This window comes from Tachyglossus aculeatus, chromosome X1, assembly GCF_015852505.1.
Source record: "Tachyglossus aculeatus isolate mTacAcu1 chromosome X1, mTacAcu1.pri, whole genome shotgun sequence".
NCBI lineage: Eukaryota > Metazoa > Chordata > Mammalia > Monotremata > Tachyglossidae > Tachyglossus > Tachyglossus aculeatus.
The window spans coordinates 24,953,617-24,976,403 of record NC_052101.1 but is presented as its reverse complement, the minus strand read 5'-3'; the positions used below and the strand labels follow the sequence as shown (position 1 = coordinate 24,976,403).

At 45.7% G+C, this 22,787-nt stretch overlaps 1 protein-coding gene across 1 annotated transcript in view; it reads left to right on the top strand.

Annotated features, from left to right (window-relative positions):
* Positions 1–22,787, top strand: part of WWC1 (WW and C2 domain containing 1) — a 123,713-nt gene that overhangs the window by 61,726 nt on the left and 39,200 nt on the right. The window contains exons 2-6 of the mRNA XM_038772144.1: positions 906–1,015; positions 4,331–4,534; positions 10,675–10,751; positions 12,083–12,162; positions 22,639–22,768. Of these exons, the coding sequence (XP_038628072.1) occupies positions 906–1,015; positions 4,331–4,534; positions 10,675–10,751; positions 12,083–12,162; positions 22,639–22,768 (601 nt within the window). The remainder of the gene's footprint in view (positions 1–905; positions 1,016–4,330; positions 4,535–10,674; positions 10,752–12,082; positions 12,163–22,638; positions 22,769–22,787) is intronic.

The following is a 22,787-nucleotide window of genomic DNA, read 5'->3' as shown; positions in this document are numbered from 1 at the left end:
CTTGGTCAGTCTGGCTGGGCTCTCACGTCCCGCTCCCAGGTGTCTTAAGGCTGGAGGAAACTGTTGTCCTTGGAGAGGGCAGCAGCTCTGGAACTGCCACTCAGTCCCGCTGGCCTGTTGAATATGCCTGTGTTTGCCCAGGAATGGACTCCGGGCCCATGGGTCTTGGCGAGACCTGCCTAGCCTGGGGCTGGCACTGGCCTAAGTAGATCTGGGGACCGCACCAGGCTAGAGGTGAACCTGGGCCAAATCTGACCAACCACTTCCTTGGGGATGATAGTGCACATGGATGGTTGTCTCTGAGGCCCCTGGGATTCAGAAAGGTGGGGGACTCTACCAGTGCCACTTCTGGCTTTGCAAGAGTGACCTTCCAGTTCTGCCCATCCTGTCTCCACTGTTTGCCCCTTCACACCCCATACCCTCTGCTTTCCGGGGAGAAAGAATGAAACAGTGTTTGCCATGAAAGCTGAACCGGGAGGGAGGCACTAAGTTGATCTAAAGAGCCTCGGGTGCTTCCTGGGTTGGAGGCTCAGGGCCTTCTGGCACATCCGCCCCCACCCCCAAGGTCGGGGGTTCTTCTGGTGCTATGCAAACAGGAACAGTGTCTCTCCTTTTTCCCCTTCATGAGATGGGAATTCATTTGTGCAGATTTATTAGGGCGATGTTTCTAAGTTCCCAAATAGGCAGGCATTCCTCTCGAGGGTGTGACTGCCAACTCTGTTACATTGAACTCTCCCAACTGCTTAGTACAATGCTGTATACAGTGCTCTGCACACAGTAAGCTCTCAATAAATATGATTGATTGGCTGATTGCTTGATATTTTGGCCAGCCTTCCCGGGGGAGAACTGCCCTAGTATAAGGAAGATTGGTATGTTGACAGTCCATTTGTCTTTTCCTGTTGCAGATATACCAAGCCACTCACCTTCGCCGACTGTATTAGCGATGAGCTGCCATTGGGCTGGGAAGAGGCTTACGACCCTCAGGTTGGGGATTACTACATAGACCACAACACAAGTAAGTGCCAGGTGGCTTGCGGCTTGAGTAATAGAAAGAGAGAGAGAGAGAGAGAGAGTGTGTGTGTGTGTGTGTGTGCGTGTGTGTGTGTGTGTGTGTGTGCGCGCGCACACACAAGGTGTGAATACCGGATGGGTGAAGACAAAATAATCCCAGCTAGGATTTTCACACAGCTTTTCAGGGCATTGTCATCTGCGACTGCATCTCGCAGTATCACAGAGCAGCTATTAGCAGGACTGGCTGTAGGATAGCGTGGGTGGAGTGGGTACCTGTATGGGGGGTGGGGTTGGAGAGGGCTGTTCACAGTCTCAGGGGGCCAAGTTATCCCTTCTCTTGGAGCCAAAAAGGGGCCAGAGGTGGGCCCACCATGGGTCTCTATTCCCTGCCCTCTGCAGGCAGGATGTAGCACCTGGCCCCGGGAGCTGTGGAGATGAGCCATCCCTCTGCTGTGAGAAGGGGCAGTGCCCCAAGTAGGACATCTAAGCCGGAGCCGCTGTGTGTGGGTGGGCGGGACTCCGCAAAGGGGATAGAGCTGCTGCCTGGCCTGGATGGACCAAGCGTTGATGGTGGCAGAGGAGGAAGAGGTGGCTCCAGTTGGTGCCTTTCTCATTCTCGTGGGAACCAGGAGTGGACTGTCCCCCTCAGCCCCCACACCAGGGCACTGTGAAGAGGAGCAGTCTGCCTTTCTTGCCCCCCTTGCCCAAGTGGCCTGAGGGTCCAGGACCCACAGTGGTGACACCAAGCAATGTAGCCTAGTGGATAGCTCACGGGCCTGGGAGTCAAAGGGACCTGGGTTCTAATTCCCGCTGTGCCACTTGTCTGCTGTGTGGTCTTGAGAAGGTTACTTCACTCCTCTGTGCCTCAATTACGTCAACTGTAAAGCGGGGATTAAGAATATGAGTCCTATGTGGGCAAGGATTGTGTCCAACCTGATTAGCTTGTATCTACCCCAGAGCTTAGTAAAGTGCTTGGCACATAGTAAATGCTTAACAAATGTCATTAGAAAAAAAAAAGCAAGCAACTTCCATAGCAGTCGCAGCCAAAAGGCTGCACAGCCCAGCCACACTTGCGCTGCTGGAGGGGGCACCCGCACTTTGTGGCTCCCATCACGGCCCACATCAGCAGCGGCACCCTTTCCCTCAGGCATTTGGAGCAGGGGCAAGAAGAAGGGCTGCTGCTTAGCCAGCTGTGGCTGTACAGCACCAAGTGCCACCTGCTGCTCCTTCTCCCTTGAGCGGTCTGCAAACAGTTCTGGCCCGGGACTAGCACCCAAAAGAAGCAGTGGAGAAAGAAGAGAAGCATCACTGAGTACCTTTTTCCTTCTTCTTCCTCCCTCTGTTTCTCTTCCCTTTCCCTCTTTCCTTCCTCTTCCTTTCTTTACTTAACCCCACCTTCAATCTCCCATTCCCTTGTTGTGTCACTGCTTGGCCTAGTGGAAAGAACACAGCCCTGGTAGCCAGGGGACTTGGGTTCTAATCCAGGCTCTGCCACTTGCCTGCCAGGTGAGTGTGGGCAAGTCACTTGATTTCTCTGTACCTGTTTCCTTATCTGTAAGATGGGGTTTAAATAAACCTGTTCTTCTTCCTCCTTCAACTCTGTGTCCAGTGGAGATAGCCTGTGTCTGATCAGATGGTATCGTGTCTTCCCCAGCATTAAGCATAGTAAATACTTAACCATGAAAAGCAGCATGGCTTAGTGGATAAAGCACAGGCCTAGAAGTCAGAACTTGGGTTCTAATCTCAGCTCTGCCACTTGTCTACTGTGTGACTTTGGGCAAGTCACTTCACTCCTCTGTGCCTCAGTTACCGCATCTGTAAAATGGGGATTAAGACTGTGAGCCCCAGGTAGGACATGGACTGTATCCAACCTGATTAGCTTGTATCCTAGACCGCTGGAGTCAGTCATGGAAAATGAAGACCCATCCACAAGTGTTAAGAAGACCTCAAAGCAGCCTTGTCTGAGGAAATGGGTATCTCTACAAGACACCACTATCAGATGGTCTTCTGGATTAGGGGCATGGCTAACAGATGACACCAGGACTAGTTTGATGATAACTCTGAGCCCAAAGAGCTAACTGCAGCTAACCACACCTTGCATACCTTCCTGACCCTGATGAAGGATATTTATTGGAGCAGATGTTCCATTAGGACCCAATCTGAAGGACTCTAGCTAGGGTCTCGTCAGAGATGAAGAATAGTAACTGATTTGGACGTGGATTTGTTTCCGGGAGCCGTCTTGACGATGGAGGTATTGCTTTTTGACTTAGGGACTACACTGTTGTCAGAACTGATTGTGTCTCAGCTGATGGTCACTCCATGTGTGATCGCTGAGATTCAGACAACCGACGGGCCCCTCTAATAGTTTTACAAAGGGAACCGGATGCAGGGATGAGGAGGAAAATTGGTATGAAAGGAGAACGGTCTCAGTTTGGGAAAGGTTAAAGAGAGAACTAAATTGGCCCTTGCAGATATTGAAACCAAAGTTTAAGAAATGTTCTTAGAGGCTGCAAATAATATTGTGATGTTATTAATGACATTGCTGGTGGGAGCCAAGGTTTTATTAGCATTCGGGATTGCTTATTGGGTAATGAGAAGTAAATATGCCTTAATTGAGTGTATATGGGGAATGAGGTTAATGCTTTGATGACTAGATGCGATGCTGAGTTAAACACTGAACGGGAACCTTAATCAGTTTTTTCCTTTTTTAATTGCAGAGTACAACAACCTCGTTAAATTCAAAAGGTGGAAGCGGGATTCTAAGATGCTATAGGGAGGTTTAAGAAAAATAAAGATAAGTGAGCTAAAGCTAGCAAATAGAGACATGCAGCTTGTTTCAGGGCTTTGGGTTACCAAAAGTTTCCTGCTTGGGACATGGCAGGTTTTTCTCTTTCAAACAAGCCATGTTTTCTGCTTACTTGTCTTATTGGAGCTGTGTTACCATTTCTAGTTAAACTCCCACTCTTCCGTACACTGTCTTGATCAGACAGAGAAAATGACGCATCTGCAACCTACTGCTTCCTTCCCCGTGCCTGTAAACTGTTTTATTAATAGTATTAAGTGCTTACTGTGTGCTAGACACTATATATCCTAAGCGCTGGCGTAGATACAAACTAATCAGATTGGCCACAGTCCATGTCCCACATGAGGCTCACAGTCTTACTCCCTGTTTCACAGTTGAGGCAGCTGAGGCCTAGAGAAAAGGTAAGTGTCTTGACCAAGCGGGTGTGCACGGGTGACTTCTGGCCTGCAGCAGCCATCGTGGGAGCTACAGGAGAACTGCGCTGTAACCTGGGCCCTGCTCTTGGCTGTGTTCCAGAAACCACCCAGATCGAAGACCCAAGGGTCCAGTGGCGGCGGGAACAGGAGCACATGCTGAAGGACTACCTGGTGGTGGCTCAGGAGGCACTGAGTGCGCAAAAGGAGATCTACCAGGTGAAGCAGCAGCGGCTGGAGCTGGCCCAGCATGAGTACCGCCAGTTGCACGATGTCTGGGAGCACAAACTGGGCTCCCAGATCAGCTGTAAGTACCAGCCGGGCTGGGGTTTGAGGCGGCAGTGATTGGGAAGCAGGCACAGCCTCGCTCTGGGCCTGGAATTCTCTCCTGAATGAGTGATAAAGCTCATCCTGGCTGTTGGAAGTAGGGTAGAGGGATGTTCAGTGTGCCAACAGGGGTGAGGTTTCTGTTTCCTTTCAGAAATTTCAGATCCAAAGAGCTAAGAGTTATGGAAAGGTGACCTTGAGTGTCTTGGCGAACTCTGTCCAGAATGGACTTTTCCAATTTAAGGAATCAGGAGTAAGGGACTGGGGTAGGGTGTAGGTTTTTAGGTTGAGCGAAAAAAGAGTTTGTGGATGAATCAGAGGAGAGCCTGATCTGTACGGCCACAGTCTCTACACAGGTAAGAAGATTTTGCTATAGTTGTCCAAATAGTAGTGCAAATGGCATCTGCTGAAGCCCCATTGGGTTCAATACACTGCAAGAGGCAGCATGGCCTGACATCATCATAATAATAATAATAATAATGGCATTTATTAAGCGCTAACTATGTGCAAAGCACCGTTCTATGCGCTGCGGGGGGTACAAGGTAATCGGGTTGTCCCACGTGAGGCTCACAGTCTTAATCCCCATTTTACAGATGAGGTAACTGAGGCCCGGAGAAGTGAAGCGACTTGCCAAGAGTCACACAGCTGACAGTTGGTGGAGCCAGGATTTGAACCTTTGACCTCTGACTCCAAAGCCCAGGCTCTTTCCACTGAGCCACGCTGCTTCTTCTAAAAAACATGGGCCTGGGAATAAGAGGACCTAGGTTCTAACTGGCCTTGCTACTTGCCCAAGTAACCTCGGGCAAGTCACTTAAGTTCAATGAGCCTCGGTGTTTGCATCTTTAAAACGGGGGTTCAGTAATTGGTCTCCCTCTTACATAGACTATGAGCCCAAAGTGGGCAAGGGTTATGTCCAACTTGATTGTATCTACCACAGGGCTTGACTCAAATACTATTAGTTGTTATTATTATTTCTACTGAGCACTTGGAGAAGTACAACAGAAGCCAGAGATGAGTTCCCTACCCATAAGAAGCTTATATTCTGATGAGGGAGTTAGGCATAAAATATGGAGATTGAGAACGTGAGCCCCACGTGGGACAGGGACTGTGTTCACCTCGATTTACTTGTATCCACCCCAGTGGTTTGTACAGTGCCTAGCATAGAGTAAGTACTTAACAAATACCATCATTGTTATTATTTTCAGATAGAATTTTCAAAGTAAATAAAAATGTACTGTGTGCAACTGTTTATACACAAGTGCTGTGGATCAGGAAAAATAAGTACACAAGTGCTAGAGGTGACAGGTGGTTTGCTATGACCCAGGGTGTTGTGAATGAAACGAAGAAGACCAGTTGGAAGAGTTGAAATTCTAGGAGGGCTTTGAGCAGGAAGAGAGCTGTGGTCTGTCCTTTCATTTTGGTGGGAGGAAGAGCGATGACGGGGAGCATTCCAGGCAAAACCATGAGTGAGATACAGTTACAAGATGAGATTGGGAGCAGTGGGTGAAGAGAGCTGAGGCCCTGTCACTCATTAAGGGTGGTATTTGTTAAGTGCTTATTATGTGCCGCTAAGCACTGGGGTAAATACAAGATAATCTGGCCAGAAACAGTGCCTGTATCTCATGGAGCTCTCCGTTTAACAAGGAGAGAGGCCAGGTATTGAATCCCCATTTTACAGATGAGGCGCAAGAAAGGTAAGTGACTTGCCCAGTGTCACACAGCAGGCATGTGACAGAGCCGGGATTAGAACCCAGGTCCCCTGACTTCCAGGCCCATGCTGTTTCCTGAAGGTCAAGCTGCTTATCAGTTGGCTCTCTGCTCAGGCTGGAATAGTACCTGATTAACTTGAAGTTCTTAGGGATGTGGAGTTTTTCTTAGCCCCTAATAGGACAGGGACCAAGTCTGATGTAATTATTTTATATTTGCCCAGAATTTTGCATGTAGGAAGTACTTAATAACTACCATTACTACTACTTTTTAGTTTTGCTGAATTATAAATCTGCAAACAAAATTTTCTGTCAAGACATCTGGTGGAAATTTGGGGGCACAGCACAGTCTCCTTAGTAGGAGATGTGCATCACAGAAATGAGCATCAGAGAATCTTCCTCTGTCCCCAATCTTTTCTCCAGGAACTCCCAGGCCTTCCTGTTACCATTGGCTTTAAGAACCTCAATCAGCTCTCCCCTCCTAACTGACCTCACTTGTCTCAATTAATCAGTGGCATTTATTGAGCACTCACTGTGTACCGTGCACTGTACTAAGCACTTCAGAATGCACAGAGCAGCAGAGTGGGTAGACACGGTCTCTGCCCATTGTGTACTCTTCCCTCCTCTAAAACCAACTCTCTTCCTGCACCTCGATGTAGTCTATCTCACTGGCATCCCCTTGCACACATCTTACCTCCTGCATGGAACTCCTTTTCCCCTCATATCCAACAGACCACTATTCTCCCCATTTTTTTTTCTTTTTTACTTGCATTTGTTAAGCACTTATTATGTGCCAGGTACTGTACTAAGCACTGGGGTAGGTAAAACTAATCAGGTTGGACACAGTCAGATGAGGTAACTGAGGCACAGAGAAGTTAAGTGTTTTGCCCAAGGCCATGCAGCAGACAAGTGTCAGATCTGGAATTAGAACCCACGTCCTTCGAAATCCCAGGACCATGCTCTATCCACTAGGCTAAATTTCTTCTCATTTTCATAGCCCTACTAAAACAGTATCTTCTTCCAGAGGCCTTCCCCAACTAGCCTCTCATCTCCCTACCTTAGTTGACTTCCCCTCTGTGTCACCTATGCACTTAGGTCTGAACCCTTCAAGCACTTTGATATTTGCCCCATAGCACTTATGTATATATCCCTATACTCTGCCACTTGCCATATTTGTAATTTATTGTAATGCCTATCTCCCCCATTGGATTGTAAGCTCCTTGAAGGCAGGGATCCTGTCTACCAACTCTGTTAAACTGAACTTTCCCAAACCCTTGGTACCGTGTTCTGCGCATAGTAAGCGCTCAATAAATCCCATCTGTTGATTGAAACAGGTGACCAGATGAGACGAACCCCTTGAAGGCCCTTAGAGCCCCCACCCAGGCCCTTCCCTTAACTTCTAGAAATCACCCTTTTGAATGTAAGGAAACCAGAATAATTGCTTCAGAGGTGTCCAGGTGCTGGGCATTCCTGCGTCTGAGGGCTTGGCAAGCAGTTGAATGTTATCCAAGGAGGATTCTCTGAGCAGACCGGTGAAGCCACATGCCTCTCCTCTCACTCAGATGACCCGTTGTGGCTTGCAGGTGCTTCAAACGCTGTTCCTGGACTTGTCGGGGCCCGAGCTGCACCCCTGCCCAGCCTTTCATTTTGAGTCTCCGCTCTAGATATTGTCTGTACCCTTCACACCGGGGAGGTGTCGGACAGGTTCTCTTGCCTGGCGAAAGGCCCGCCTGGCGCATAATGTCTCAGGCCCGGTGTTCTTTGAAAATGAAAGCTTTGATTTCAAGGTCACCTGAAATGAGGTGATAGTGGTTGAAACTCAGCTAGTGACTCACATAATTTAACATTCTGATGAGGGAGGCTTTTGTCACATGGACAGTTCAGAGGAGTAGCTGACTTTGAGGGCCTGAACCTTTTCTGTGGCAATGCTGAGTGGATTGCGTGTAGGAAACTCACACTTGGAGACTGTGCTGCCTCTGAGATTAGTCCCTGAGGCTAGCCGTGGCCGCGCCCTGTAGAGCCTCATTCCAAGGGCCACCTCTCAGGGAAGTCTCCTAGTTAGTCTTCTTCTCTCACCTCACCCCACATGCTCCAAAAAGAGGAAGATACTGTGAGGTCTTTGCCTCTTGCTGCATAGAATCTTGACTCTCAGAGAGTGAATGGTCCCCATTGATCAGGGCATAGATCAGTAATCAAACATTTATTGAGCACTTACTGTGTACAGAGCACTATACTAAGTGTTCAAGAGAACAGTTCAACATATTCCCTGTTCATGAGGAGCTTGCAGTCTAGGAGGAGACAGACCTTAAAATATGGATAAGTGCTGTGGGAATGAAGGTTGGGCAAATATCAAGTGCTTAAAGAGCACAGATCCAAATGTGTAGGTGATGCAGAAGGGAGAGGGAGTAGGGGAAAGAGGGGTTAGTTGAAGAAGGCCTTGTGGAGATGCGATTTTGTTAAGGTTCTGGGGGGGGGGGGGGGTGATCTATCATATGAAGGAGGTGGGAGTTCCAGGTCAGAGAGGGGGCACGGGCAAGGGGTCAGCAATATAGATGAGATTGAAGTAGGTTGGTGTTATAAGAGCAAAGTGTGCAACCTGGATTGTAGTAGGAAATCATGGAGGTAAAGGGTGAGTGGGTGGGGCAGCAGATTGAGTTCCGTAAAGCCGATGGTAAGGAGTTTCTGTTTGATGCAGAGGTGCGTGGGCAACCACTGGAGATTCTTGAAGAAGGGAAGTCATGGACTGAGCTTTTTTTTTTTTTTTTCCAGAAAAATGATCCAGGCTTCAGAGTGAAGTAAAGAGTGGAGTTGGGGGGAAACAGGAGTCAGGGAGGTCAGTAAGGTAGCTGATGAAGTCGTTATGGTGGGATATGATAAATGCTTGGGTCATTGTGGTAGCAGTTTGGATGGAGAGGAAATGGCAGATTTTAGCAATTTTGTGAAGGTAGAACTGCTAGGATGTGGTGACAGACTGAATATGCGGGTTAAATAAGAGCGCTAAGTTCAGGATAGTGCCAGGGTTACAGGCTTGTGAGACAGGGAGGATGGTGGTTATATTTGCAGTGATGGGAAAGTCACAGGGAGGGTAGGGTTTGGGTGGGAAGATGAGAAGTTCTGTTTTGGAAATGTTGAGTTTGAGGGGTTGACAGAACATCCAAGGCATGAGGAAATGTGAACTTGCACTCTACCACCGCTAGTAATAAAGCTAAAATTTTTCCTCTCAAAGTCAAACTGGCATAAAGATCAGTTGCTGTAGATCTGGAGCTAAAAGGACTGGTACCCACTGAGCAGTCTTTCCTTTTTTTAAAGTTTCTCAAACTCTCTGTCAAGTTAATAGCTTGTATTTGTGTCAGTCCCACATGATTAAAGAAATCCCACTGAAGACCACCAGTCAATCAGTTAATCAGTGGTGCTCATCGAGTGCTAACTCTGGGCAGATCATTGTACTAAGTGCTTGGGAAGGTACAGTACAACAGAGTTGGTAGGCATGTTTCCTGGCCACCAGTAGCTCATAGTTCAGAGTGGGAGACAGACATTAAGGTAAGTAAATGAATTACAGATATGTACATCAGTGTTGTGGAGGTGAAGTGAATAAAAAGTGTTTAAAGGGTACATTATCCAAGAGCATAGGTGACATAGAAGGCAGAATAAGTACAGGAAAGAGGGCTTAGTTGGGGAAGGCCTCTTTGAGAAGATGTAATTTTAATAAAATTTTGAAGGTGGGGAGAGTAGTTGTCTGTCATATCTGGAGGGGTAAGGAGTTCAGGCCAGAGGAAGGATGTGAGCAAGGAGTTATTGGCAAGATCGAGGTACAGTGAGTAGGTTGGATTTAGAGGACAGAAGTGCGTGGGCTGGATTGTAGTAGGAAATCAGCAAGGTAAGGTAGGAGAGGGTGAGTTGAGTGAGTTCTTTAAAGCCAATGGTAAGGAATTTCTGCTTGACACAGAGATGGATGGGCAGCCACTGGAGTCAGTCAGTCAATCATATTTATTAAGTGCTTATTGTGTGCAGAGCACTGTACCGAGTGCTTGGAAGAGTACAATATAACAATAACCAGACAAAATTCCCTGCCCACTGGAGCTTCTTGAGGAGTGGGGAACTATAGACTGAATGTTCTTTTAGAAAAATGATCTGGACAGCAGAGTGAAGTATGACTGGAGAGGAGAGAGACAAAAGGTAGGGAGGTCAGAGAGGAGACTGCAGTAATTAAGGCGAAACCCAAACTCTGAAACTCTCAGATTCCAAGGGATGGAAGCATTGAGTTGCCATAGAAAAATGTTACAAACGAGTTGACTGCTCTGCTCTCAATATTAAAACAGTACTTTCAGAGTTCATTCAGATGCTCACGTAAGTGATGGATAAACACACTGAGCCACAGTGTGTCTCTGAATGAAAAATGTTTTTCTTGTTCCAGTGGTCTCTGGTTCATCATCCAGTTCCAAATATGACCCCGATATTCTGAAAGCTGAAATTGCCACTGCAAAATCCCGGGTAAGTGTCTGTCATCTAATTCCTCTCCTGGTATTCCTCTCCTGTGATGGTTGAGAGAATCTAAAATAGCCCACAAAAGACAAGCCTGCGAAGTCTGTTAGCCCGGCAGTTCTGGCTAAAGCAAGATAATGTTTGGCTTGAATTAGTTGTCATCATTTCCACCTAGACTGTTGAGGCCTGTCTGGGGCAGACACACTGAAGCTGGATTTGTGAACAGTTCAGTACTGAAATTAGAAGCTAAGAACCTGGGAGCTTAAAAAATGAAATAACAAATTCAAAGGCCAGAGAAGGGAAAGAAATGCATTTATGATTGTGCTGATTTGGAGTGATCTGAATCCATTCATTCTAAGTCTCGGAGGGGTGGCCTGGTGTCTGGTTGAGGACAACGTTTCTCTTTCTTGGGTCATTGACTGATAACAAAGGTTCTTCATGGGACTTCATGGGATCCGCCCTTTCCTCTCCATCCAAACCGCTACCCTGCTAATTCAAGCTCTCATCCTATCCCGTCTGGACTACTGCACTAGCCTTCTCTCTGATCTCCCATCCTTGTGTCTCTCTCCACTTCAATCCATACTTCATGCTGCTGCCCGGATTATCTTTGTCCAGAAATGCTCTGGACATATTACTCCCCTCCTCAAAAACCTCCAGTGGCTACCGATCAATCTGCGCATCAAGCAGAAACTCCTCACCCTGGGCTTCAAGGCTGTCCATCACCTCGCCCCCTCCTACCTCACCTCCCTTCTCTCCTTCTACTGCCCAGCCCGCACCCTCCGCTCCTCCACCACTAATCTCCTCACTGTACCTCGCTCTCGCCTGTCCCGCCATCGACCCCCGGCCCACGTCATCCCCCGGGCCTGGAATGCCCTCCCTCTGCCCATCCGCCAAGCTAGCTCTCTTCCTCCCTTCAAGGCCCTGCTGAGAGCTCACCTCCTCCAGGAGGCCTTCCCAGACTGAGCCCCTTCTTTCCTCTCCCCCTCGTCCCCCCTCCATCCCCCCGTCTTACCTCCTTCCCTTCCCCACAGCACTTGTATATATGTATATATGGTTGTACATATTTATTACTCTATTTATTTATTTATTTATTTATTTTGCTTGTACATTTCTATCCTACTTATTTTATTTTGTTGGTATGTTTGGTTCTGTTCTCTGTCTCCCCCTTTTAGACTGTGAGCCCACTGTTGGGTAGGGACTGTCTCTATGTGATGCCAATTTGTACTTCCCAAGCGCTTAGTACAGTGCTCTGCACATAGTAAGCGCTCAATAAATACGATTGATTGATTGATTGATTGATTGACTAACCTGGCCTTGTGCTCCTTTTTCCGTCCCTGCAGGTCAATAAGCTACGAAGGGAGATGGCTCACATGAGGCAGGAGCTCCAGTTCAAAGAGCATGGCTTTCAGACCCTGAAAAAGTGAGTGAGCTTTAGTGCTTGTCATTTTCTTTTACCAGCTGGAATGAATGGGGCTGTCTTTCAGGGTTGCAGCCATTATTATATATATGTATATATATGTATATATGTATATGTATGTATATGTATATATGTATATATGTGTATATGTATATATGTATATATGGTTGTACATATTTATTACTCTATTTATTTATTTATTTATTTATTTATTTTACTTGTACATTTCTATCCTATTTATTTTATTTTGTTGGTATGTTTGGTTCTGTTCTCTGTCTCCCCCTTTTAGACTGTGAGCCCACTGTTGGGTAGGGACTGTCTCTATGTGTTGCCAATTTGTACTTCCCAAGCGCTTAGTACAGTGCTCTGCACATAGTAAGCGCTCAATAAATACGATTGATTGATTATTCATCCAGTGATTTTGATAGGCTGGAAATCAAGATGGATCTTGGCGAATGGATGGGTACAGGAGGGCTGTGGTGGCTTGGAGAAGCAGCATTGGCTTAGTGGAAAGAGAATGGGCTTGGGAGTCAGAGGATGTGGCTTCTAATCCCCGCTCCACCACTTGTCTGCTGTGTGACCTTGGGCAAGCCACTTAACTTCTCTGTGCCTCAGCTCATCTGTAAAATGGAGATTAAGACTGTGAGGCCCAAGTGGGACAACCCGATTACCTTGTATCTACCCTAGCGATTAGAACATTGTTTGGCACATAGTAAGCACTTACAACAAATACCACCATTATTATTATTGTTATGAATTGATTAGAGATAATCGGCAACATGGTTTGATGGACAGGAAACTGGAGTTTCTTTAACTTGACCATTAATGCCCTGATCGCTGATTTTGAGGAAAAAAAATCGAATAAAGCACATCTGTGCTACTGCTGTGTGATGTCAGGGCCTTAATGCTTACGTTTAACTGAGAATAGGAATCTCCAAATTCAGGACAGGCCCCCAAATCAGGAAACCCAGAAGAAACTGATGGAAAATGGATGGCAACTTCATTATATCAACACCACTGTGATGGGTGTTTCCTTGGCACCTCAAACTAATCCAGACCATGGGCTGTTTTTACTCATCTTCCAGGCCATTCCAGGCCATCTAGGCACTCTTGTATTTTTTTTATTATTATATACGTATTAAATCACCTGTCTATTAGTTACAAGTATTCTTCCATGCTTCACTTTGTGTATTCATCATTTTTTCAACTGCTTCCCTGTATAGATTGCAATCTCTTCCAGAGTCAAATCGTGTTTTTTCATATATTGTCTGTGTTCCCCAAGTACCTCGGGCTACCTTCTCATTTTGAGCATAGGGGTGGAAAGAGACCAGGGATTTTAGTGGGGAGCAAGTGGAATAGAGCCTGGGAGGGCATGGACTTTCCTCTTTTCCCACTCCCTTCTACATCATCCTGATTTGCTCACTTTGTTCTCCCCCTGCTCCAAGCCCCACAGCACTTATGCACATGTCTGTAATTTATTTATTTTAATGTCAGTCTCCCCCACTCTAGACTGTAAGCTCATGGTGGGCAGGAAATGTGTCTGTTTATTGTTGTATTGTACTCACCCAAGCATTTAGTGGAGTGGTCTGAACATACTAAGTGCTCAATAAATACAATTGAATGAATGAATGGCCTTCAGTGAGCTAACAGGAAAAGCCACCATCCTGAGTCTTTTTCAGCCATGATTGCAAAAACCTCAGATCGTCTCAGAGACCTGGGTTGAGTGAAGTTGTCTGTCCAACTCCCAGGCTGTGTGAGGAAGGACATGGCAGGGTATCACCTCCCCACTGTTCCCAAGAAATTGATGCTTCAATAGGTACTGTTAATACTGATATTCACCTAGTTATTTAGAATAATAATAATAGTAATGATATTTGTTCAGCGCTTGCTATGTGCCAGGCACTAAACTAAGCGCTTGGGTGGGTATAAGCAAATCAAGTTGGAGACAGTCTCAATCCCCATTTTAAAGATAAGGTAACCGAGGCCCAGAGAAGTGAAGTGACTTGCCCAAGGTCACACAGCAGACAGGTGGCGGAGCCAGGATTAGAACCCTCAATAAATACAATTGAATGAATGAATGAACGAACCTTCACTATGCCATGCTGCTTCTCATGTTGCTTAGGTCCACTGTCTTGCCACTTCATGACTGCCAAACTTAGCAACCCCTTTGTGCTGGCTGTTCTTAAGTTAATTAAATATTTGTTTTTAATGTGGAGTCCAAACTAGCAAATATAGTAAATTGTGATGAACGGGGTAAGTCAGAAATCCTCATCTGGGCCAATTTAGCAGTTAACAAATTATTTTCAGTAAGAAAAAAGTCTAAGGGCTTTTATGGATCTCTGTTAAAAAGTGTTACAGTATAAAATGCCAATTTCAAGTTTAGAGCGTAATATTTTGGGAATTACTTGTTTTGATTCTCTGTGGCCTGATGGCATCTGTCAAACTGTCAGACTGGTACTGAAATTCCCCTGGATGCTTTAAATTGTCTGGCCCTTTTGAAGTTTCCCAGGTCATCTGTTCACCTCATCCCCTCTTGTTCCTACTCTCTCTCTTTCTCCCTAACTTCGTTCCCAAAATACAAGCCCGAGGTTTCTGTGCAAAGGGTAGCGTGCTAGTGAGGCTATTTGGAGGGCTGTAAAATAGTACCTGGTTCTCCAAGGGGAAAATAAGGAATACTTCTTAGCCTAGGTCAATCCCAGAAAATGATTTAGAGAAAAAGAATCCGAAATCCCCCTGAGATTTGATCAAGGTGTTGGAGTGGGAGTGAGGTGTGGGGAGTCGGGGGGAAGGGAGGGGCATGTAGTGGGGGTAGAAATGTTGCATTGTCTGCCCAGAACGGCACATTACTATTTTGATTGTGCCACATGCACATGTACCACAGTACAAGCCTTTGGGATGTCCTGATGGGTGTAGCTAACCCCAATGGCAAAAGCAGAGCAGAATTGCCACCTCTTTTGCTCTATAGATTTCCTTATAATTCAGCATCTCTCTTGAGGTTTTCATTCATTCATTCAACTATGTTTATTGAGAACTTACTGTGTGCAGAGCACTGTGCTAATTGCTTGGAAAAGTAGAATATAACAATGAACAGACACATTCCCTGCCCTAAAGTGACTTCTGCAGATCTTTCTCCTGCAAGTGTGGACCCAAAAACTCAGGCTAAAGGAGTCTCTTGTTAAGGAAGGCACTTGGCCTTTTCTAATTGGGATATTGGATAGGAACCTTCAACTGTCAGGGTTGAGAAGGAGCATAGCCTAATGGAAAGAATACAGGTCTTGGGGTCAGAGGACCTGGGTTCTAATTTCAGCTCTGGTAATTGTTTGCTGTGGGACCTTGGGCAAGTCACTTATGTTCTCTGTGCCTCAGTTTCCTAAATGGGGATTAAATACCTGGTCCTCCCCTACTTAGACTGTGAGCTCCAGGTGGGACAGGGACTGTCTCCAGCCTGATTAACTTGTATCTACTCCAGTGCTTAGAACAGTGCTTGACAAATATAAGCGATTAATAAATGCCATAATAACAGTAATAACTATGCTGTCCTCCTAGCTACTGGTGTGGTCATTTTCATCAGGCTTCTATTGTTAAAACCAACAGTTGATTGGGATGATGAAGTAGGGGAAAATAGAGTATTCTTAAAGAGTAAATAGTAGGTGGTTTATGTTGGTGTTTGCAGAACTAGAAGTTTGAGAGAGCCTAGAAGTAAGTCCTAGTAGTTAGTGTATTGGGATTCTTTTTCGAGCCGTATGTGAATCTGAATGTTGCTGAAATTCTGTTTCCGTATTTCTGATGTTCCAGCCGGTCACTGGCGGTTGATACCTCTAGTCTCTTCTTAGTTCTTAACTATTTTCCAATGCCCTACGAATATCAAAAGACTTTTCCAGAATCATAACTTTCTTGTTCTTGTTTCTTGTTAATTCTTTGCCGAGGATTCAGGGCAGTCCTCTTTCTGTGTTTTGAATATCCTTGGGATGTCTCCAAGTGTCACTCAGGGTGTTTCTGCTTTTTGGAATCATGTTTCCAAAAGAGGAAGGACAAAATTCACCATACTCAGATTTTTAGAGACCAAAACCAGAGACAAGGCAGATAAGATGCCAAAGAATGCCCTTGTCAGGTAGCTATTTGAGAATTGCAGTTTTCAATTCACCTTTGTTTTCTTAGCCATAATACTGTTACCTTTAACAATAAGGTGGTTTAACCACTTACCATCATGTTTTTTGAATTGCTTTCCTTGGCCTGATTATCCAGCTTATGTATTATTCAGGCCCTCCAGTTTCTTCTTCTCCATCCCGCTTTACCCCTGCTTTCACCTACTTCACTTTTCAGCATCTTCTCTTGGAGGAGATGAAACTCAAATCAATCACTTGTGCTTCTGTAAACAATGACTCAGTGGTGAAGAAAGTTGAGACCATTAGTTTAAGGGATGTTTTTGATTGGCTGTGGATTTCACTTAGTTAATCTTAGCTCTCCATTATTGATAGTAATCATTGTGCCTACTGTGTGCCTATTCATTCATTCATTGTTGTATTTATTGAGCACTTACTGTGTGCAGAGCGCTGTACTAAGCGCTTGGGAAGTACAAGTTGGCAACATATAGGGACGGTCCCTACCCAACAACGGGCTCACAGTCTAGAAGTATACTAAGTCCTGGGTTTAGATAAAAGGTAATCAGGTCCCACATGGGGTTCACAGGATAAGTAGGAGGGAGAACAGGTATTGAGTCCCCATTTTGCAGATGAGAAACTGAGACCCAGAAAAGTTAAATGACTTGTCCAAGGTCACACAGCAGGCAAGTAGAGGAGCTGGGAGTCAGAGGACCTGGGTTGTAATCCTGACTCCTCCACTTGTCTGCTCAGTGACCTTGGACCAGTCACTTCTCTGGGCCTCTGTTCCTTCACCTGGAAAATGGGGTCTCAATACCTGTTCTCCCTCCTACTTAGACTTTTAGCCCCATGTGGGATGTGACTATCTTGGAGAAGCAGTGTGGCTCAGTGGAAAGAGCATGGGCTTGGGAGCCAGCGGTCATCCGGTTCGAATCCCAGATCCACTGCTTGTCAGCTGTATGACTTTGGCCAAGTCACTTAACTTCTGTGCCTCATTTCCCTCATCTGTAAAATGGGAATGAAGACTGTGAGCCCCACGTGGGACAACCTGATCACCTTGTATCCCCCCCAGCGCTTAGAACAGTGCTTTGCACATAGTAAGCGCTTAACAAATGCCATTATTATTATTATTATTATTATTATTATTATTATTATTATTATTATTGTACCTACCCCACCACTTAGTATAGTGTTTGGCACATAGTAAGTGCTTAACAAATACCATTAGTAGCAGTAGTAGTTGTAAGACCGTTCTATTGACTAGAGACCGGGATGAGGAAAGTGAGAGGAAATATTAGACTGTAAATAGTCTAGTACTAGACTGCAGATCTAGAAAAAGTAGCATTGAGAAATTGCAACTATTTTCCCAACTCTGCTGTATTGTAGTCTCCCAAACACTTAATACAGTACTCTGCTCACAGTGAGCTCTTAATACATACCAGTGATTGAGCTTAACATAGCTGGGCAGAGAGTGAGAAGCATATAAATAGGATGAAGATTTCAAAGCTGAGGAAGAGACAAATGGCAGATGGAGCTGATTTTGAGCAGAAAAACAATCCAAACTTCAACACAGTGAAGCTGGAAGGTGATAGCTCCCAAAATAAGCACACTGAAACAATTTTTGCACAATTTTGTATGTTTACTAATGGTTATCTTAATAAATGCCATCATTAATATTATCACTAAGTTCAGCAGAGTTTGGCCCAATCCAGGGATGCAGTTCATGGAGGTAACTGAGAAGTCAGTTTTTAGAAAGTGCAGCCCTAACCTCAGGGGAGTTGTCAGTCACGCATCCTTTAGTGCCACTGTTAGGAACAGAACACTGAATTAAAAAGACTATTGGTCTTACCCAGGAATGGCATTGTTAATGTTCTTGTCCAGTTTTTGAGAACTGGCAGACTTCTGGGGTGCCTAAGCACAAGGCTAAAAGTTCCAGTTCTCAAATATCATACATCTCAGAAGCCAAGTTGCATTTCTAAGGAGGCCTACTGCTTATTCTTTCCCTCCCCTATCACATAGTCTTAATAATTCATGGTAATTAAGTGCTTACTGTAGGCCAAACACTGTACTAAACATTGGGGTAGGTACAAGATAATCAGGTTGTACATAGTCTGGGTTCCAAATGGAGCTATCAGTCTATGGAGGAGGGAGTAGGATTTAATCGCCATTTTACGGTTGAAGAAACTGAGGCACAAAGAAGTTAAGTGACTTGCACAAGGTCACACAGCAGGCAAGTGGCAGAGATGGGATTAGAACCCAGGTCCTCTGATTCCCAGGTCTGGACTCTTATCAGTAGGCCAAGCTGCTTCCACACCTCCTGGGAGGCTTTGAGGCTTGTATTCGAGTCTCTCGTGTCTGTACTTCATTCTGCTCATTCTGCTGCCTGGATCATTTTTCTACAAAAATGCTCAGGACATGTTACCCCGATCCTCAGAAACCTTCAGTGGTTGCCTATCCACTTCCGCATCAAACAAAAACTCCTCACCATTAGTACAGTGCTCTGCATACAGTAAGTGCTCAATAAATACAATTGAATGAATGTTATAAAGCACTCCACTACCTTGCCCCCTCCTACCTCACCTCATTTTTCTCCTTCTACAACCCAACCCACACACTTAGCTCCTCTAGTACTAACTTTCTCATTGTGCCTCGATCTCGCCTGTCTTGCCGTCCACGTCCTGCCTCTGGCCTGGAACATTTCTCCCCTGAAATCTGATAGATAATTACTCTCCCCTCTTCAAAGCCTTATTGAAGGCACATCTCCTCCAAGAGGGCTTCCCAGACTAATTCCCAATTTCCACTTTTCCTCATCTCTTACTCCCTTTTGCATCACCCTGACTTGCTCCCTTAGCTCTTTCTCCCCACCCCCAGCCTTACAGCACTTACGTACATATTTGTAATTTTATTTATTTGTGTTTGATGTCTGTCTCCCCAACTCTGCATTGTAAACTCATTGTGGGCAGGGAATGTGACTTTTTATCGTTGCATTGTACTCTCCCAAGTGCATAATACAGTGCTGTGCCCACAGTTAGTGGTCAGTAAATACGATTGATTGAATGAATGAATGTAAGCTTGTTGTGAGCAGGAAATGTGTCTGCCAACTCTGTTGTAGTGAACTCTCCAAAGCATTTAGTCCAGTGCTCTACACCTAGTAAGCACTCAGTGAACACAATTGGTGGATTGCCTGATTAGTAAGGCAGCTGTCTTGGACTTCCATACAAAGTGTTCAAGACTTGGTAACTTATTCCTGTTCCTAATGCCAGCTAGGACTGTGGAGACCTATTCCTCTGCTCACTGCAGTTGAGGCTGCCACTTATTTTATTTATTTTTATGGCATTTGTTTAGCAATTACTATGTGCCTCTGCTATAAGCACTGGATAGATATAGGGTAATCAGGTTGGACACAGCCCATGTACCACATGGGCTCACAATCATAATCCCAGTTTTACATATATGGTACTTGGGGCACAGAGAATGAAGTGACTTGCCCAAGGTCACACAGCAGACTAGTAGTGGAGCTGGGATTAGAATCTAGATCCTTCTGCCCCTTCCTTCCTCTCCCCCTCGTCCCCCTCTCCATCCCCCCATCTTACCTCCTTCCCTTCCCCACAGCACCTGTATATATGTATATACGTTTGTACATATTTATTACTCTATTTATTTATTTATTTTACTTGTACATATCTATTCTATTTATTTTATTTTGTTAGTATGTTTGGTTTTGTTCTCTGTCTCCCCCTTTTAGACTGTGAGCCCAATGTTGGGTAGGGACTGTCTCTATATGTTGCCAATTTGTACTTCCCAAGCACTTAGTACAGTGCTCTGCATATAGTAAGTGCTCAATAAATATGATTGATTGATTCTGAATCCCAGGCCTGTGCTCTGTCCATTTGGCTACATTGCTTCTCCTGAAAATTCACTTGACCATCGGAGACCTCGGTAGATGTACCCAAGCAGCACAGCGCTTGGCCAGGAAGCCTTTCATCTTCCCCTCTAAATGGCGGGCAGCTCTTGTGTAAATATTTTAGGCATGACTCACTTGTGGTATTGAATTACCAAAGGATTTTCCCCCTTCCCTTCTTCTCTTCCTCTCTCCATGAGGGCCTGTTTGAGAATGCTGCCTATTGTTCTCAGAGCCAGGCTCTAACCTGAGATACCACAACACAAACCAGTTTTACCACTTACTTGCACTGTAGCAGTGGTGAAAATGTCTTGTTTTCAGTAAGCTGATGCTGAAACCATGCAGATAACTTCATTCATTCATTCATTCAATTGTATTTATTGAGCTCTTACTGTGTGCAGAGCACTGTACTAAGCGCTTGGGAAGTACAAGTTTGCAACATATAGAGACGGTCCCTACCCAACAGCGGGCTCACAGTCTAGAAGGGGGAGACAGACAACAAAACAAAACATATTAACAAAATAAAATTAATAGAATAGTAAATATGTACAAGCAAAATAGAGTAATAAATCTGTACAAACATATATGCAGGTGCTGTGGGGAGGGGAAGGAGTAGGGCGGGGGGGATGGAGGGAGAGGAAAGAGGGGGCTCAATCTGGGAAGGCCTCCTGGAGGAGGTGAGCTCTCAGTAGGGCTTTGAAGGGAGGAAGAGAGCTAGCTTGGCAGATGTGCAGTGGGAGGGCATTCCAGGCCAGGGGGAGGACGTGGGCTGGGGGTCGACGGCGGGACAGGTGAGAATGAGGCACAGTGAGGAGGTTAGCGGCAGAGGAGCGGAGGGTGTGGGCTGGGCTGTAGAAGGAAAGAAGAGAGGTGAGGTAGGAGGGGTGAAGTGATGGAGAGCCCTGAAGCTGAGAGTGAGGAGTTTTTGCCTGATGCGTAGGTTGATTGGTAGCCACTGGAGATTTTTGAGGAGGGGAGTAACATGCCCAGAGTGTTTCTGCACAAAGATGATCCGGGCAGCAGCGTGAAGTATAGATTGAAGTGGGGAGAGACAGGTCCTGTGCTGTTTCCCCCAGGCCACGTTCAGGGCAAGTCCTCATCATTCTGGTCCCCTCCAGCCAACATCCTGCTGATGTGATCCTGTGAGCATTTCCTCTGCCTTTCATATATAGGTTTGATCCACAGCTATTATAAGCTTATTCAGGGGTTCATTATCCAGTTGGAGAATTAGGTCGTTTGTTTCTCCTCTTCCTCCTCCCTTTTGTTGCCCCTTTTCTTCATGTCATTCCCCATATCAGGGTAGCACCCCAAGAGGGAACAGACAGTTGTGTTCCTTTTCAGCAGTTCGGGTCAAAAAATAGAAAATTAATCACCCTGAAGGTAGAAACTAATGGTGAAAAGGAGGCTTTGGGGTGCTCTCTGGATTTGATTTGTGCTTAAGGAAATCTGGAAGTCAGTTCTGTATTGGGAACATTTCTCTGAATCCCAAAGCAGTCCCTGCTTATCATGTGAGAACGGGACAGCAGGAGTTAATTACTGTCAGACCTGCTGCCACCCTTTTCTGTGACTTTTTTTTTTTAAGATTCATTCACCGACTCAGAGGGGTGACCTTTTGTGTTTTTCTGCATTCTCTGAGTGTTCCCTTTCAAGAGCCCGTTCTTTGCCTCCAAATTCCTTGGATTGGGTTGCTAAGGCCATGTAGAGAAATCAGGTAGAGGCTGCTTAAAAAACAGGCAGCAAAGCAGACAAGCATCCATTGTCCAGCCCTGACTGCGATTCAGAACTATTCAGACCGTTGGCAAAGGATACGGGCGCAGTCCCCACCCCTCAGCCTCCAGTCCCCTCAGACGTACTTGTACAGTAGCCGAATTCCTCTCCTGATGGTGGCAGGGGGTGGTCAGGGGGTGGGGCAGGGGACTGGCTCATTTGGTAGAGGTTTCCCATCCGACACAGGGTAGCAGTCGGTTCCACTAAGCATCTTAAGTTTGATTCAGGTCGGAAAGGCCCTGATCAGATTTATTTTTCGGCCTAAACAAAAGAGCAAGAGAGGCACTCTGGCAGCGTTGCTGGTCCCAAGTCCTTGCAGGGAATAGATGGTCTATTTATAGACAGGAGCGATAAATGAGAGCCTTGTAGTACAGCCCATGGTCTCCCTGCAGAGACTTAGATAACTGATGAAGAGGCTAACATCTAGGCCAAACTCTCTTTCCTTTGCCTCCCGTTCATCGCGTTCAAAGGCAGTGATGATACTGTTTCAGACAACGAACCTGTGTAGCAGTTATTCCCTTCCCAGATTATTTTTAGCCAAAGACAGCTTGGCCTTCACGTGACTCTTTGTGTGGAACAAAGAATCTAAGTATTATAGGTTGGACCCAATTTCTTCACTACTACCAGTCTGCTGCTGTTTGAGAATTATTGGGAAGCATTTTTCTTGCTGTGCTACTCTTTTGCTCAGTTAACTGTTGTGCCCTCTCCCAGAATTGACATGAAAATGTCTGATGCTCAAGGTGGTTACAAATTGGATGAAGCTCAGGCTGTTTTGAGGGAGACCAAAGCCATCAAAAAGGCCATCACCTGTGGGGAAAAGGAGAAGCAAGATCTCATCAAGGTATGGATATGACCAGATT